The sequence below is a fragment of the Amphiura filiformis genome, chromosome 20, assembly GCF_039555335.1.
Source record: "Amphiura filiformis chromosome 20, Afil_fr2py, whole genome shotgun sequence".
Classification (NCBI taxonomy): Eukaryota; Metazoa; Echinodermata; class Ophiuroidea; order Amphilepidida; family Amphiuridae; genus Amphiura; species Amphiura filiformis.
Genome location: NC_092647.1, coordinates 58,021,716 through 58,035,891, shown reverse-complemented (window position 1 = coordinate 58,035,891; position 14,176 = coordinate 58,021,716). Strand labels below are relative to the sequence as shown.

Sequence of the window (14,176 nt, the reverse complement as noted above, 5' to 3'; positions counted from 1 at the left end):
ATTTTAGGTGAGATGGGGCCGACGGGGACCCAGCTATGGCTGCCATTGAGGTGTAGGAATGCGTGAAATTGGATTCGTCTATAGGGCCTACCATTTACTGTATAATTATTATTATTATTTTACTACAGGCCTATAGAGGTTATCCACTTTGCGTGACTTCTAACAAAAGGCGCTGATTCCCGTAGTATTCCTCATTCAAACCAATTCAATGCACGACCTCGGAGTTACCTGCCTGACTTTGGCGGGCTATTTTGAAGCAGTCATGGTTACACATGCAGGTACTTGTTTTGAAAGTCCTAAACAAGGTATATAGCAGTCGCTGATAGGATATGCAACTTATAGAACACGGATAACCTCTATAGGTTTTTTAGCCTGACTCCGCCGGAGTATTGGCCAATGTGCAAGACTATTATTTTCCTACATGTGATCTATTTCGAGGCAAATATTCAAAACACAAGAGACTGGAGAGAGAGAAAGAAAATCTTAAATTGTCCTTCAAAAATCACTGGTATCCTATTATACTTCATACGAAAATGACACTCTTATAAAATGCATAAAAATGGAGAAGACGCTATTATTTAGGCAACATATGTCACCATAATAGACTGGCAACGCCAGCCTATAATTTTTTTCTCGCAATTGAAAGCGTGATAAGTCGCACACTTTCGCCGAAAAGTCGCACACGTTGGCGAGAAATCGCGGCGATTTGCCGCTGCGAGAAAAATGCTGTGACTATCCACCAGGCTTAAAACTGTAAGTTTTTACGAGCTCAGCGGTGAAAATTCTCATCGCGCGGTGGAAATTTCGGTCCGCGATGGAGTTGAACAATGTTCAACTTTTTCGCATCGCGCTGCGATAGCGCAGCCGTGCACACTTCTGATTGGCTGCTGAAAAATCAAAGTCGGTAGAATGACCTTAAAAGGAGATGCAGACGCCACATGCTTTTGAAACATCGCAACATCGCGCGATGAAATTAAAATGTACATTTTAATTTCATCGCGCGATGCTGCGATGTTGCGATGCTATAAAAACTGTAATCTGAGATTCTCATCGCGCGGTGGAAATTTCGGTCCGCGATGGAGTTGAACAATGTTCAACTTTGTCGCATCGTGCTGCGATATCGCAGCCATGCACGCTTCTGATTGGCTGCTGGAAAATCAAGGTCGGTAGAATGACCTTAAAAGAAGATGTAGACCCCACATGCTTTTAAAACATCGCAACATCGTGCGATGAAATTAAAATGTACATTTTAATTTTATCACGCGATGCTGCGATGTTTGAAAAGCATCGCAGTATCGCAATAAAATAAAGAGACCGAAATTTGTTCTGTAATTCTAAAGAAAGCATGTTATACCAAAAACTCACACGTCAACAAATAAATAGGCCAACATTTTCATCAAAGTCAGTGCATTCTACTGATACTGAAATCCTTTCTTTTGCTTTTACCATCAAAAATCTAGTTAGATAGACTACTTAATGGTATATGTAATAACTATTAAAACTTTTGAAACTTGCAGGCATGTCAACATTCAACAACTTTATAATGATATCTACAAAATTTCACTATGCATGAAATTCACAACTCGCCGTGTGGAATTTCCGGAAATTCACAACTCGTCGAGTGGACTTTCCGGAAATTCACAATTCGCCGCGAGGATTTTCTGCAAACACTGCAGGGGTAACTCGCCATTTTAACTCGCCTTTTTCTATCTCGGCAATTTTTAACTGGCCAATAACCTGTCCTCCAACAAATCTGTATCGATGGACGACAAAATAGTAAATCAATGAAACCACAAAATTTCATAACAAATAGGCTAATGTTTCGATCATTATGAGAATATCAATATGATTGATTAAATGAAAAATGTCTCATAAATGTGCTGTTGGTGGTGTTTTTTTGTAAGTAATAAATATATTATTATAAGTAATAAATAGACAAAAGTGTGTCCTTTATCTGATCACGTTAATATAGGAAGCACTGAGCGATCATAGTATGCTTTTGGTTTACTCGGGAAATACCAGTTAGTGTAATAAAATTATGAGTAAAAGCAGTGCATAGCAGTATCAACAACAACAACAACAACAACAACGACAACAACAACTCCAACAAAAACAACAACAATAATAATAATAATAATAATAATAATAATAATAATAATAATAATAATAATAATGGGCCTAATGTTGAACATGTTTTGTACATTATTTTATTATCTATTTATTTAAAACTGTTCAGTTTTGAAGTAGACTCCTATTTTGTCCAAAGTTATCTAGTTATTGGTGAAACCTTTTTTCTTTTGGCGATGTTCATTTCCAACACGATCACTCTTATTTACCAACCAAGACAATATTATTTGATTTATAGTTATCATAAATATAGAAAATATTGCATCTGACCAATAATGGTGACATTTATTGATGTGCTACACGCATGACTTAATGTTCCAAGACACATCGATTACCGATCTATTGGTACCCCTTCCTGTCTGGTTCAATAGGGCAAGGTTGGCACAGACTGGTTCAATCACGATTTTGCAAACAGTGTTGCCAACGCCGCGCCATAAGCGCACAATTGGGTTATTTGGTGATCACTCGCCGCGGCTACTAAAAACAAAACCACCACAACAAAACAAACAAACAAACAAACACATGCTGATATCATTGCTTAAAATTGGGCTACAGCTGCACTGTTTCTGTTGGTGCCAGGCTTCGGTACTAATTTTAACGTAAGCTATTTCCAAAATTATGAAATTCTTATTGGTCTTTTATGACCATTTATCGGACAATATAAACTTCTGGAAGTTTTAGGCAAGTGCTTTTCTGTCAATTGGTGGTTTACGTTCTAAATTCGGGTAAAACCACCAAAATACACATTATTTGACGCTTTGGAATCAAAAATATTTGCTACTTGTGAGTCATTCACCGCGGCGTGACGAGTTAATTCGCCGCACCTTTGCACTAAAACCTTTTGGCAACACTACACATATATTAGTTCAATGTTATACGGTATCACATCGTCATCATGACGGATTGCACAGCCATTGCCACATCATTTTTCACATATCTTTGTATAAGTTTAGCTGTTTTCCCTTTCATTTTCGGAATTGTAAGTATACTTAATTTTGTTCTGTTGATTGATAATGTTTAAAATGTTGTAATCTTACAGGAATTTAAAAAGGTCATAGATCTTTGAAACTGAACGAAAACTGTTTTGTTTGATAAATTAATAATTCACATAGTATTAAATAAGTACACGACTAGGCATACAGCCTGTCTAAAAAATGTGCAAGTGAAAAGCGCCCCCCTCTTCGGCAATTAGAAAATACTGTTGTGGCATGATGCTTACATCAACGTCAAGGGCGCAGTCCTATCTCTCAAATGCCGTTTGTTCTGCTCAAATTCCTTGTTTTAATATCGAGATATGTTTAGTTAACAACGAAAGGGTAAAATCACAATTGTGGCACTTTTACAAGGGAAAAGGGCTATACATGTAAATCAATCATATGACCCTTTTGGGGTTATTTTGACCCCGTCCGTAGGCGACTGTCAATTATGCACCGACTAAAGAAGGGTCAAATTTGACCTGGTGATCTAGTGCGAAATTTGACCTCAATCATGTAAATTGTGGTTAAAATAATTATATTTAGGGTCAAAAATGATTTGACCCTAAAATAGTCAGTTGAAACTATTGTCAAAAATGACTACTCATTATATTCAACGTATTTCAACGTGGTTAAAATGACAGTCACTATATTCAGGGGTCCCGATTAGAAAATATGACCTTTTACGGGGTCAATTTAACATGATGCCGACCGTGGTTGATTTAACCACGAATAAGGTTAAATAAAACTGACCCCGTAAAAGGTTTGATATTTTGACCCCGTCGTTTTAAGTGTGTACCTTGTTTGAAGTGGCCAATGCATTCTTTATATCAGTACACATTAGAGCTTACTACGATTGAAAGGTTCAGAGAAAATAAATTGACAGTAAGTTCCAATATCATTTGAACAGAAATGTACGGATGGACCCAGAGGCCCACAAGGACCACCCGGTCCTCAAGGTGTTACGGGGGACTTGACTAAAGTGGAGTGGTTTGAAAACTGGCGACAATGTGCGTGGAGAAGCGGCAATGGTGCGGACTATGGTGAAATAGGGGTAAGTTTGCCCGGGGGGGTGGGTCTTCGAAAAAAAAATTACGGGGATGTGCCACGCAGACTTTCGGATGCTGACTTTCTCTATACCTACTTTTTGCTGTTTTTGCCACCCATCAGTATACCAATATTTCACAAAAAACACCCAAAAAGCACCCAAATTTGCCCTAATTAGGCGCTTTTAGGGGTACTTTCGCCCAAATTCGCACAATTGGGCGCATTGGTTACCACTGAAAACCAACCCATCGATATACCTAAATAAATTGCTGAAAGGGTACCCCAAAACCGTGGCACATCCCCGTATACCTTCAACCAGGAGAACCCCTCCGGGTAAGTTTGTTTTACGGTTTCTCAAAAGTTGATGAAAAACGGGCAATGGTAAATTTTATTGTCTTCTTTTTTACCAGGCACTGCTATATTTTTTTTTTCAATATCGACTTCAATTCTTATGTTTGAGGAGGTAAAAGGTAAATAATTTCCAATGCATTTTCAGCGGAAGCTTATCCCAGCAAACACAAAACATTTAACTGTTCGATTGTATAGAGGGTATATATCAGAATCAGAATCTTTATTGATATTCACATCACATAAGGTATAATCAATGTAAACAATACATGTAAGTACACAACATACAAAATACATAAATCACAAGATAATATTTACAGTTTACCATAATAAAATGTTATAGTAATACGAGCACACACTATAAGGAATGTAATATAATATTTAAAGCTTAATAAAAGTTCGGTATATTTAAATGTCATGAGACATCCGTGTAGCAAAAGCACCATTAACATATTCAAGAACTAGAGAAATACAATCATATTCTTCTGTACTCATAATTAGAAGGAAAACATCATTATCACTGAGTTTAACAATATCATAAATTTCCTTAAGACCAGAAAATAACTTAGTACGAAGATCATCATAATAAGAACACTTCATAATAAAATGGAACTCATCCTCAACAACATTCAAGTTACAAAGTTTACAGAGTTGTTGTTCAACATCAATTTTTGGATGACAGTGACGACCTTTTTCGATCATTAAAGAGTGCGCACTAATTCTAAGTTGACTAAAATTTAATCTACGGGAACGACTATACATAGTAATATAATTTTCTAAATCAAAAGATCTCTTGAACAGGTAATAAGTTCTAAGTTTACTATGCACACTATTGATACTGTCTGTCCAGAGGTTACAATAAGCTGACTGTAAATTGGAAGTTATAAAGTTATTAAAATTACCTGATGTAATCATATTTGGTTTAGTCCAAATACACAGTTTATATACAAGAGTGAGAATCTTTTTTATCCCTGATGACCAGCAGAATGTGTTATTATCACAAAGTTTTCTGTTATCAATTAATGAATGAGTTACAAAGGAATTATTACCCTCAAGACATTTTTTTGTTTAGTGACCACCAATATTTTACCGAAAGGCTAAGCATGGAAATAAGAACTGGAAAACTACCGAATTCTCCCATAACCAACAACATTGTTTGTTGCTCTCTTATGGACACCAAGCAACAATTTATAAACTTTGACATGAAGAATTTCACTTGGAAGTTTATCACAAAGTGAAAGAAAATTAGTATCATTGAGGTTTTTTAACAAGTAAGGTGCCCAAACCTCACAACCGTAATTAAGGATAGGTTGAATAAGAGAGCTGAACAATTTCATACTACACCTATGTGTACCATACAAGTTGGTTCTGATTTTGAAATAAGCTTTGAGCGCCTTTTCTTTCAAACGAAGAATGGCCTTTGTAAATGAGCCTGACGGTGTAAAAATAATACCCAAATAACAATACTCATTAGTGATGCTAATATTTGTGTCACCAAAGTTGAATTTGAAACGTTTCAAAATATGACCACTTTTGTTAAAGATCATTACATTCGACTTATCAATATTGACAATTAGTTTCCATTTATTACAATATGCATGTAATTTATCAAGTGCAATTTGTAGACCCTCCTCACTTTCTGACAGAAGAATAAAATCATCTGCATACATTAGACCACTAACGGGAGTATTGTTAAGAAATACCGGGTGCATTCATCAGCACTAAAAATTTTGGAAGATCACAACGAAAAATGTTAAAGAAAATTGGACTCAGAATACAACCTTGTTTAACCCCAACTGTTGTTTCAAAACTATCAGTTAACTTATTATAAATTTTAACTGAAAAAGAAACAGATGTATATAAAACTCTCTAATATAATATTCAATATGCTGCAAAACATTCTAAAATAATGCGTTTTATTAAATGTTGACAAACATTTTTCAAAACTCTTTGCCAACAATATTTCACAATAACACTTTTTAAAATATTGTTTTATCCATATAAATGTTTTAAAACGTTTTCAAGACCTCTATACATGCTATATAACCTAACTATTAAAAACGCTTTAACCAAAACCAAAACGGGTTTATAACGTTTTAAAACCATTTTTGTGTTTGCTGGGATTATTAATACAAAACCCACCAAAGTCCATGGAAAGTAATTGTGAGAAAAGTAAAATAAACAAAACAAGTTATCATTTTAATTCCTTCAGTTAGATTTACCTGGTAAATAGATTTGCCAGGTAAATAGGGCAAGGTTTACATGCAAATTAGTGGGCTAAACTGTATTAGTTATGACGATTAGCATTTTGGGGACTTCGTGAGGGGTGTCAGTTTTGTATGCCGAACTTGGGTGGTGTTTTGAATCACATAGTAGGCCTAAGTGTATTCTTCACTCTTTGCTCTCAGTCTTTTTTTTCTTGTTCTGTGCACATTCAGCTTCATTTCTGCGTTTTATACCCCTTATTTCGCCATTACTGATGCTATCACCTCAATTTAGCACTTCAGCCGTCGTGTTCTGTTTGCGTGGGCACTATCATATGTGTGCAAAAACCGCCCAAATCCTGGAATTGTGTGGATTTTGGATTTCACATGCTCAATAGACGCACGTAGACGGTGGATTTGTGTTGTTCTTTTATACATATGATAGGCCTATGTATAAGCAACAATTTCCTATGCTTAACTCAACTTGGCCAAAGTATGGACTTGGGTGGGTTTTGTATTCTGGTATTTTTTTAAATTAAAATTGTAATGTTTCTCAATTTTTCCACACCACTGATACACTTTCCTTTAACATGTATACATGTACATTACTGTGTAAAATGACAGTTATTCAAATAGCTATTTAGTGCTATAAGCGACAGGCATGACAGGTTGCTTCAAATGTGCTGACATTTTCTTTAAAGACCAAGATCTAGGTAGTCACAGCCCGTCGAATGGGATCATGGGAAGCTGTATTTTCGCTCGAAAGGGAAACATATCTTGTTACCATTTCGCCAATGTTATCAATTCCCGGTGTTATGAGTCTCATTTTTCGCCAATCATAAGTTGAACAAATTTGGGATAGGATAACAAAAACGACTTGTAAGGAAGTCTACTAGATGACCTCAAAAGGTCAAGTCGTCTCAGAAAATAAAACTAAGTGGGAGAATGGCGATAAGATTATTGAGAGAGGGCAACACCATTGAACGTTTTCAGCTATAAAGCTTGCTATCAAATTAAAGCTGATCTTGTAAAATATTATTCTTTTAACTATATTGCGACTTTATTTGCTATTTTGCCGCGAAGAAAAAAGGTTCAAATTTAACCCCCAAAATGTCGACGTTACCTTCATGGTAAGATATATTTCGTAATCTCTCAGATGACGAAATAACTAAATTTTCGAAACCGGGCGTTGTTCAAATTCGCGCCAATAAAAAAAATTGGATCTTTTCTTAGATTCTTTCATGTAAGTACTTGTTGGAAGCAAAATGAGCTGACCAGTACATACCCGGGAGTACATAAAACGTGTAGTAATTTGGCGGTGTGCCCTCTTGACACCTTTTTGAACGGAAATACAGCTCGTTTAGCTAATATCAACATGAGGTTATCAGCAGAAATATTTTGCTACCGTATTGTACTAACACCACAACTATATGGTGCTTTATTCAGTAATAGAAAGAAAAGTGAAAAAGTTCGTTATTTTTTGGAACAAAAAATATTACCAAAATGACACCATGTACACATCAATCTCTTAATTTGCATATAGCCACCATTCTAGCTAGCTGGCCCATATCCAAGGGTGCACGTCGTCATTTATATAATGATGTCAATGGCATTATTGAGCAAATTCGTACCTCTAACTCTGCCCTGGAATAGGCCCTTATTTATGATTTGATAACAAATTTTCACCAAACACACATTTTCATAGAATATAATTTTTTCTCAATTTGACCAGGGCTATTTTAACAGGCTGGCCATTAATTAGCGATCATAACATATGGAAAGGTTTCTATACAAAAACGATTCTTTTATAAACCATCATGCGCACAGTTTCCACCTCGATATACCTGAGCACACAGTTTTGTCCAAGAGCTGTCAAGCAAGCAGTGAATTGTCTCCGCACAGTCTTTGATTACACTACACGGTTGAGTGCATAGCAATGTAAGAGCTGTGGAGCTTCTAGCTGGAAAATGGGTCTCTTTGATTGTTTTTTGTCGAAACCTCAAGTGTTCCCTTCATCCAATCAGAATGTTTTTTATATCAAAGGAAAGCTAACACTTCCCCCTAAAAACACTTTTCGTCACTAGATGAACAGATAACACAATTCAATGTTATAGCAAGGCGACTGTGGAAAATCTGTTGAAAACTACCTATCCAAGGTTTTAAAAATCAAAACCTCAAGTGTTCCTTACAATATTTTTCAAATTTTATGTCATTAAATTAAAAAGCACACTTATATTGTCCATATACTATCGTCACTAGAATGAGCAATGACCAATTCTCTTTAAATTGCAAATCTTGTGCAAAAAGTTACTATTTTCCCCTGTTTTGTCATATGATTGTAAATTCAATGAACTATGACTTTGCTAAAGAGCGCTTTCAAATTGATATGTGATTCGATTGTAATAAAGAAATACATTTTTTACCCCTTCGACACTTTACAATATACCGTATACGTTTTATTCGATTCTTACAGTCATGTACTATTACCAAACAGAAAAGTGACAGCGCCCTCTACGTTACTTATGGCGCAAATATGCGAGTCTATGGGTGTCATGGCTGCTGTAAACGCTGGTATATTACATTTAATGGTGCCGAGTGCTCACCTATTCCCATAGACGGAGCTGTCTACCAAACCAACACAAATAACATGAATCTTCTCAGACACAGAAATATTGGAGGTAAGTCAAATTAAAACCCTAAAGAAACAACTAATGGTGGTGACGGATACAGAGAGGACCGATGAGGGCCCCTGCCACCTCTTTTGAATGTTTGACAGCTTAATTATGCAAATTTAGTTGATTTTGGATTATATCTATGATATAATATATATATATATATTGTGGGATCCGAACCCACGCCTCCGTTTGGATTTTAAATGAATGGATTTATGACACTCCGTTTTAATAATAAATAAATAAATACACAGATAATTGGTGGATGTTACAATCTAAGTGCGGATAGGTTTGCGCCGGGTCCGGCTGCCACCGGCCTAGTTGATGCGATCTTGTTGTAAAGATTCACCAGTTGCAGCGAAATTACAGCGCTTTGAATCCTCAGGAAAAATGTGCTATATAAATCCAAAATTCATATTTGATTTTGATTTTTTTATAATACCTACCTACCTACCAGATAGTATCATGCATTTCTGCACCTGCTGCCTGACGTAGGAGAAACTTCCATATGGCCCGGTCCTTGGTAGCAACTTCAGATTCTTCCACAGAACACCTGGTGCCAAGTCTATCCAAGTCCCTTTGAACAACATTCTTCCAAGTTGTCCTATAGACCAGGTTAAAACTGAACTAAGTACCACTTGGAGAACGAGAAATTCTCATATGGTTTACCTGGACCAGTTTTGCATGGGGAACAAGAATTTCAAGTGGTACTTAGCTCAGTTTTAACCTGGTCTACTAGGGCGTCCAGGTCTTCTCTTTCCGTGGGTGGGATTACAGAAGTAGAGGAATGCGACTCTCATCCACCCTGAGCAGATAACCAAACCACTGTAAGCGGCGCTTTCTAATGATGGTGGTGAGCTTCTGTTGCTTTGTCAGAGATCTTATGAAGTCGTTGGTGATATATTGAGTCCATTTGATGCGGAGAAGTTTCCTTTGGCATCTCATATCAAATGCATTTAATCTGGACTCCTCTCTCTCAGTGAGAGTCCAGCATTCAGAAGCATATAGAAGGGTAGAAAGAACGCAGGCATTATAGAATTTCATCTTGGTGTCTAAGTTGATATACCGGTCCTTCCCTTCTCAAGTTCTTTAAAAGCACCTGATGCTTTGCCAATCCTATGATTGAGCTCCTTGGCATTTGATCCATCAGCACTACAGTATGCTCCCAGATACTTGAAGTGATCTACAACCTTGGTGAGGCCTTCATCTCCCATTGGAACAGATGGTGCTGAGCTCAAACGACCAAATGACATGATTGCCGTTTTCTTAAAGCTCATTTTAAGTCCCAACTTTCCAGCTGCTTCACGGATGGCTATAGTTGTTTCCGTCATCTTGGCATCAGAATCTTCTAGGAGGGCTATGTCGTCAGCATAGTCTAGATCAGACAGCTTAACCTCCGGGTACCTCGAGCTTCGCCTAGGTAGAAGGATTATACCTTTCTTATTTTCAGAACTAACATGCTTACACAGATTTTGACCTAACTTGGTCACAACCATATTGACCATTCCCCTACATGTCACAAGAAACGCGTGGGGGCAAAACGTGATTTCAACTCAATATACATCTTCTCTCACAAATTACGTAGGACAGTGAAGCCACTTGCAAACATGCAATGAAATTACCCAGCGTCTATGGCGCGTACACATATTGGGGGTCATTAGGTCATGAATACAAAAGTACTTTGATAAAACGTCAGTATATATTTTTATGTCAATAAAACATCGTTGAATACCACCACATCGTTTAATTTAGAATGGCAAAGACTTGGTGAATTCATCTGTGAGATCAAATTTGGGCAAAAGTGCTAATTTTTGGAGAAAATCCCCAAATTTTTAAAAACTAGATAAAATATCTAGGACCCGTGTTTTTTAACCAAAATTTAAAAATGCTAATTATTACTCTCAAATAATAAAAAAGCCCAATTTTCGCCCAAATTTCAAATATTTTTGGTGAAGCTGATCAAAATTCATGTAGGGACTGTTAAGACTGGTAAGACTTTTATTCTGGAGACATCATGAAAATATGTCTGGTGCAATTAGTTCCAAGTTGAGAGAAAGACATTTCCAGATTGTATAGACCAATGCAGTACACGGTCGTTCCACATTGATGCATAGTGCAGTTATGTCCACGGCAATGAAATTCCTTTCCAGCCATAAACCCACTTAGTGAAGATTAAACCAAGATATGCAGTACTAAACCCTTATATTAATCGATTGTCCAATGCAAATTTATTACCACGTGATAATATTAATCCAATGAGCGATCGAATTGTCCGCTACGGTCGACTAATCCAATCGATAATGACGCTATTGACATGTACGGGCGGAGCTCCACTGACTGAGTTTTGGGGTATTTTTCACTGGTTTGCTATCATTTACTCATCAAGCCGTTATTATAAGGACTATACTAATGATTTAAAAATTGACATGTAGAGAATAAACCATACTTGATTGACAGAAAGTTCTAAATGTGTACCTTTTACGGTTTCGTTACACCCCTCTTGCAAATGCGACCAAACCAGGACGGCCCGGTGAAGTAAAATGCGCATTGGAATAACTCGGGAGTTTGGATATAGATGGTATATTTCTTTCTCATACAAATGTATGGTCCCCGTTATTAAAGCTTGTACCGGATTGAAAATTTAGATATTTTGAAAAGAATAAGCAATTGAAACATAGAGCAAGTAGGCCTACTAAAATCATAGCTTTTATACTTTTTGATATATGACGCTAACTAATTCATCTCCTATATCTACAACACAGCGCTACCAGTAGGGTCAATCGCCTATGTCCCTGTGTTGTATGCATACATGTAGTTAACAATAACTGCATGATGGCGTATCATCTGATGTAAATACATTCATCTTCTTTTCCCATTCCAGGATATTGTATGAATATTGCAGCTGGATCAGTGGTAGTCCGTGCAATGGTGGGAGATTGTTCTGGCTATGGTAACTATGATGCAGAAAGTGGCTGGAACAGTGCATCAAGAATTATTGTCAGAGAAGTACCAAAATCGCCTTATGATTAAAGTAGTTTGAGTAGATGATACCGCCGCAATCTGCAGTAACGTAGGGTCGTCTACACACGAATGCATACGATCGTCCAATTAGATGTTGTGTTTACAAGCTACGCCAACTGAACAAGAAAAGTTTTTGATTCATCATCAAGTTTGGAATTTTTACACTGAAAGTGGACTATAATTCGCTCAGATTATTGAACATACACTACCGCCAAAAGTATATGCGCACCTTGCATGAGAGCTAAAACTGGGAATCCATTTAACTATTGCGTGATTAAGCTCCTTTTCAGCCGTGTAGTGGAGGGTATAGTCGGGAGACTTCGACAACCTTTTACTGCCAGATACCATTACCACTTTGGCTGGCTTCAAATCGTTGTACATGAGGAAACTTTGTAGTCGCCTGCTTCGCAGCCAAATGAAATGAAATGAAATGAAATGAAATGAAATGAAATGAAATGAAAAAATGGTAATCTGTGGCATAGAAATGATGAAGTTTATATAAAAATGATGAAGTTTGATGAAACTTTCAATAACTTGAAAAGGATTTATGGAGTTTTCTTTGGGATTTTTATATAGCAAAATAGGTCAAGTACAATTAAGGCCTATATTGACCTTGACATATTTTGATGCATTACGTAAGTAACAAAACATCCTAGATATCATGACAAACATTTTGATTCATCTGTTTTCAAAATCGGAGCACATATTTTTTAACCCCATATAGGCAAAATGTTGACCTTTGACCTTTTTGGTAATAACTCGAGAACGGTATATCCTAGATAGGTCAAACTTACATTTTTAAAATTCTTATGACTAGAGGAATACATTGGTATGGTTTTGAACAAGCAAGTTTGAAATTTGATCCTGTATAAATTCGATGATCCTTTCCCGGCAAAAGTTACTGTGGTTCAATTGCCAGCGCCATTATTTGGGTAGCCAATGATGTCAACAATCTATGATATGACGTGGTACCTCCCAACCTACCAGTATCACCCACTATTTAGACTATGTAGTAGAGTTTGCAACGATGCCTCATCAATGATGGCTATACATGTAATGTGTGAATCTTTTTTGTTTTATGAACTTTTAAATATTCAATTTTATCGTCATTGATGTTATTATATTTAGGTACCGTTCAATATTTACACCAGGGGTAGTTTGAGTTTTGCGTTCCTTCTCGCCCCGGCTCCTCGCGTCCCTCATGGTTCAAGTTAAAACTTCATATTCCCCCCTCAAGACCCAAAAAAAAATCGGATTACCCCCTTAAACCTCCCACTGCCCCTGGCGTAGATAAAGAACGGTCCCTTATTTGCAATCAATTATGTTGTGATTCGACTCAAGATGAGATGCTTTAATAATTATACATGAATCTTTTGAAAATATTATGCCAATGTCTCTGTTGTTCAGACATATATATTTATATTTATTTAGAGAATTATTGTTATTATTGAATATACAATATTAATGTTCTTATAGTTTAATGGTTTGTTAAGGGATCGGATAACAACGTTTGCACAGTATTATTTGTGGGAAATGAGTGCACATCAGACATATCGAATTACATTCCGAATACGAGGAATGAAATGAAACTGATTTTAAGTAATTTTGGCAATATAAAACACTTTTTATGGCAAATGATTAAAAATGATATATTTTTATTTTACATATTTAACAGTCCTCGAAGTACAATATATAAATTTATTGATATGTAAATTCAGCGTATGTAGCTGGAAGGAAAAACCGACGATCATTTGAAAAATTTTACCTTTCGTATTGAAGATAC

At 36.4% G+C, this 14,176-nt stretch overlaps 1 protein-coding gene across 1 annotated transcript; it reads left to right on the top strand.

The window, feature by feature from the left end:
• The first annotated feature begins 3,008 nt into the window (after nt 1-3,008).
• Nucleotides 3,009-13,557, top strand: LOC140142915 (collagen triple helix repeat-containing protein 1-like). The gene is made up of 4 exons (XM_072164942.1): nt 3,009-3,106; nt 4,012-4,155; nt 9,174-9,378; nt 12,254-13,557. The coding sequence occupies exons 1-4, from the start codon at nt 3,023-3,025 to the stop codon at nt 12,400-12,402; spliced, it is 582 nt and encodes a 193-aa protein (XP_072021043.1). The 5' UTR covers nt 3,009-3,022; the 3' UTR covers nt 12,403-13,557.
• Nucleotides 13,558-14,176: the final 619 nt, after the last annotated feature.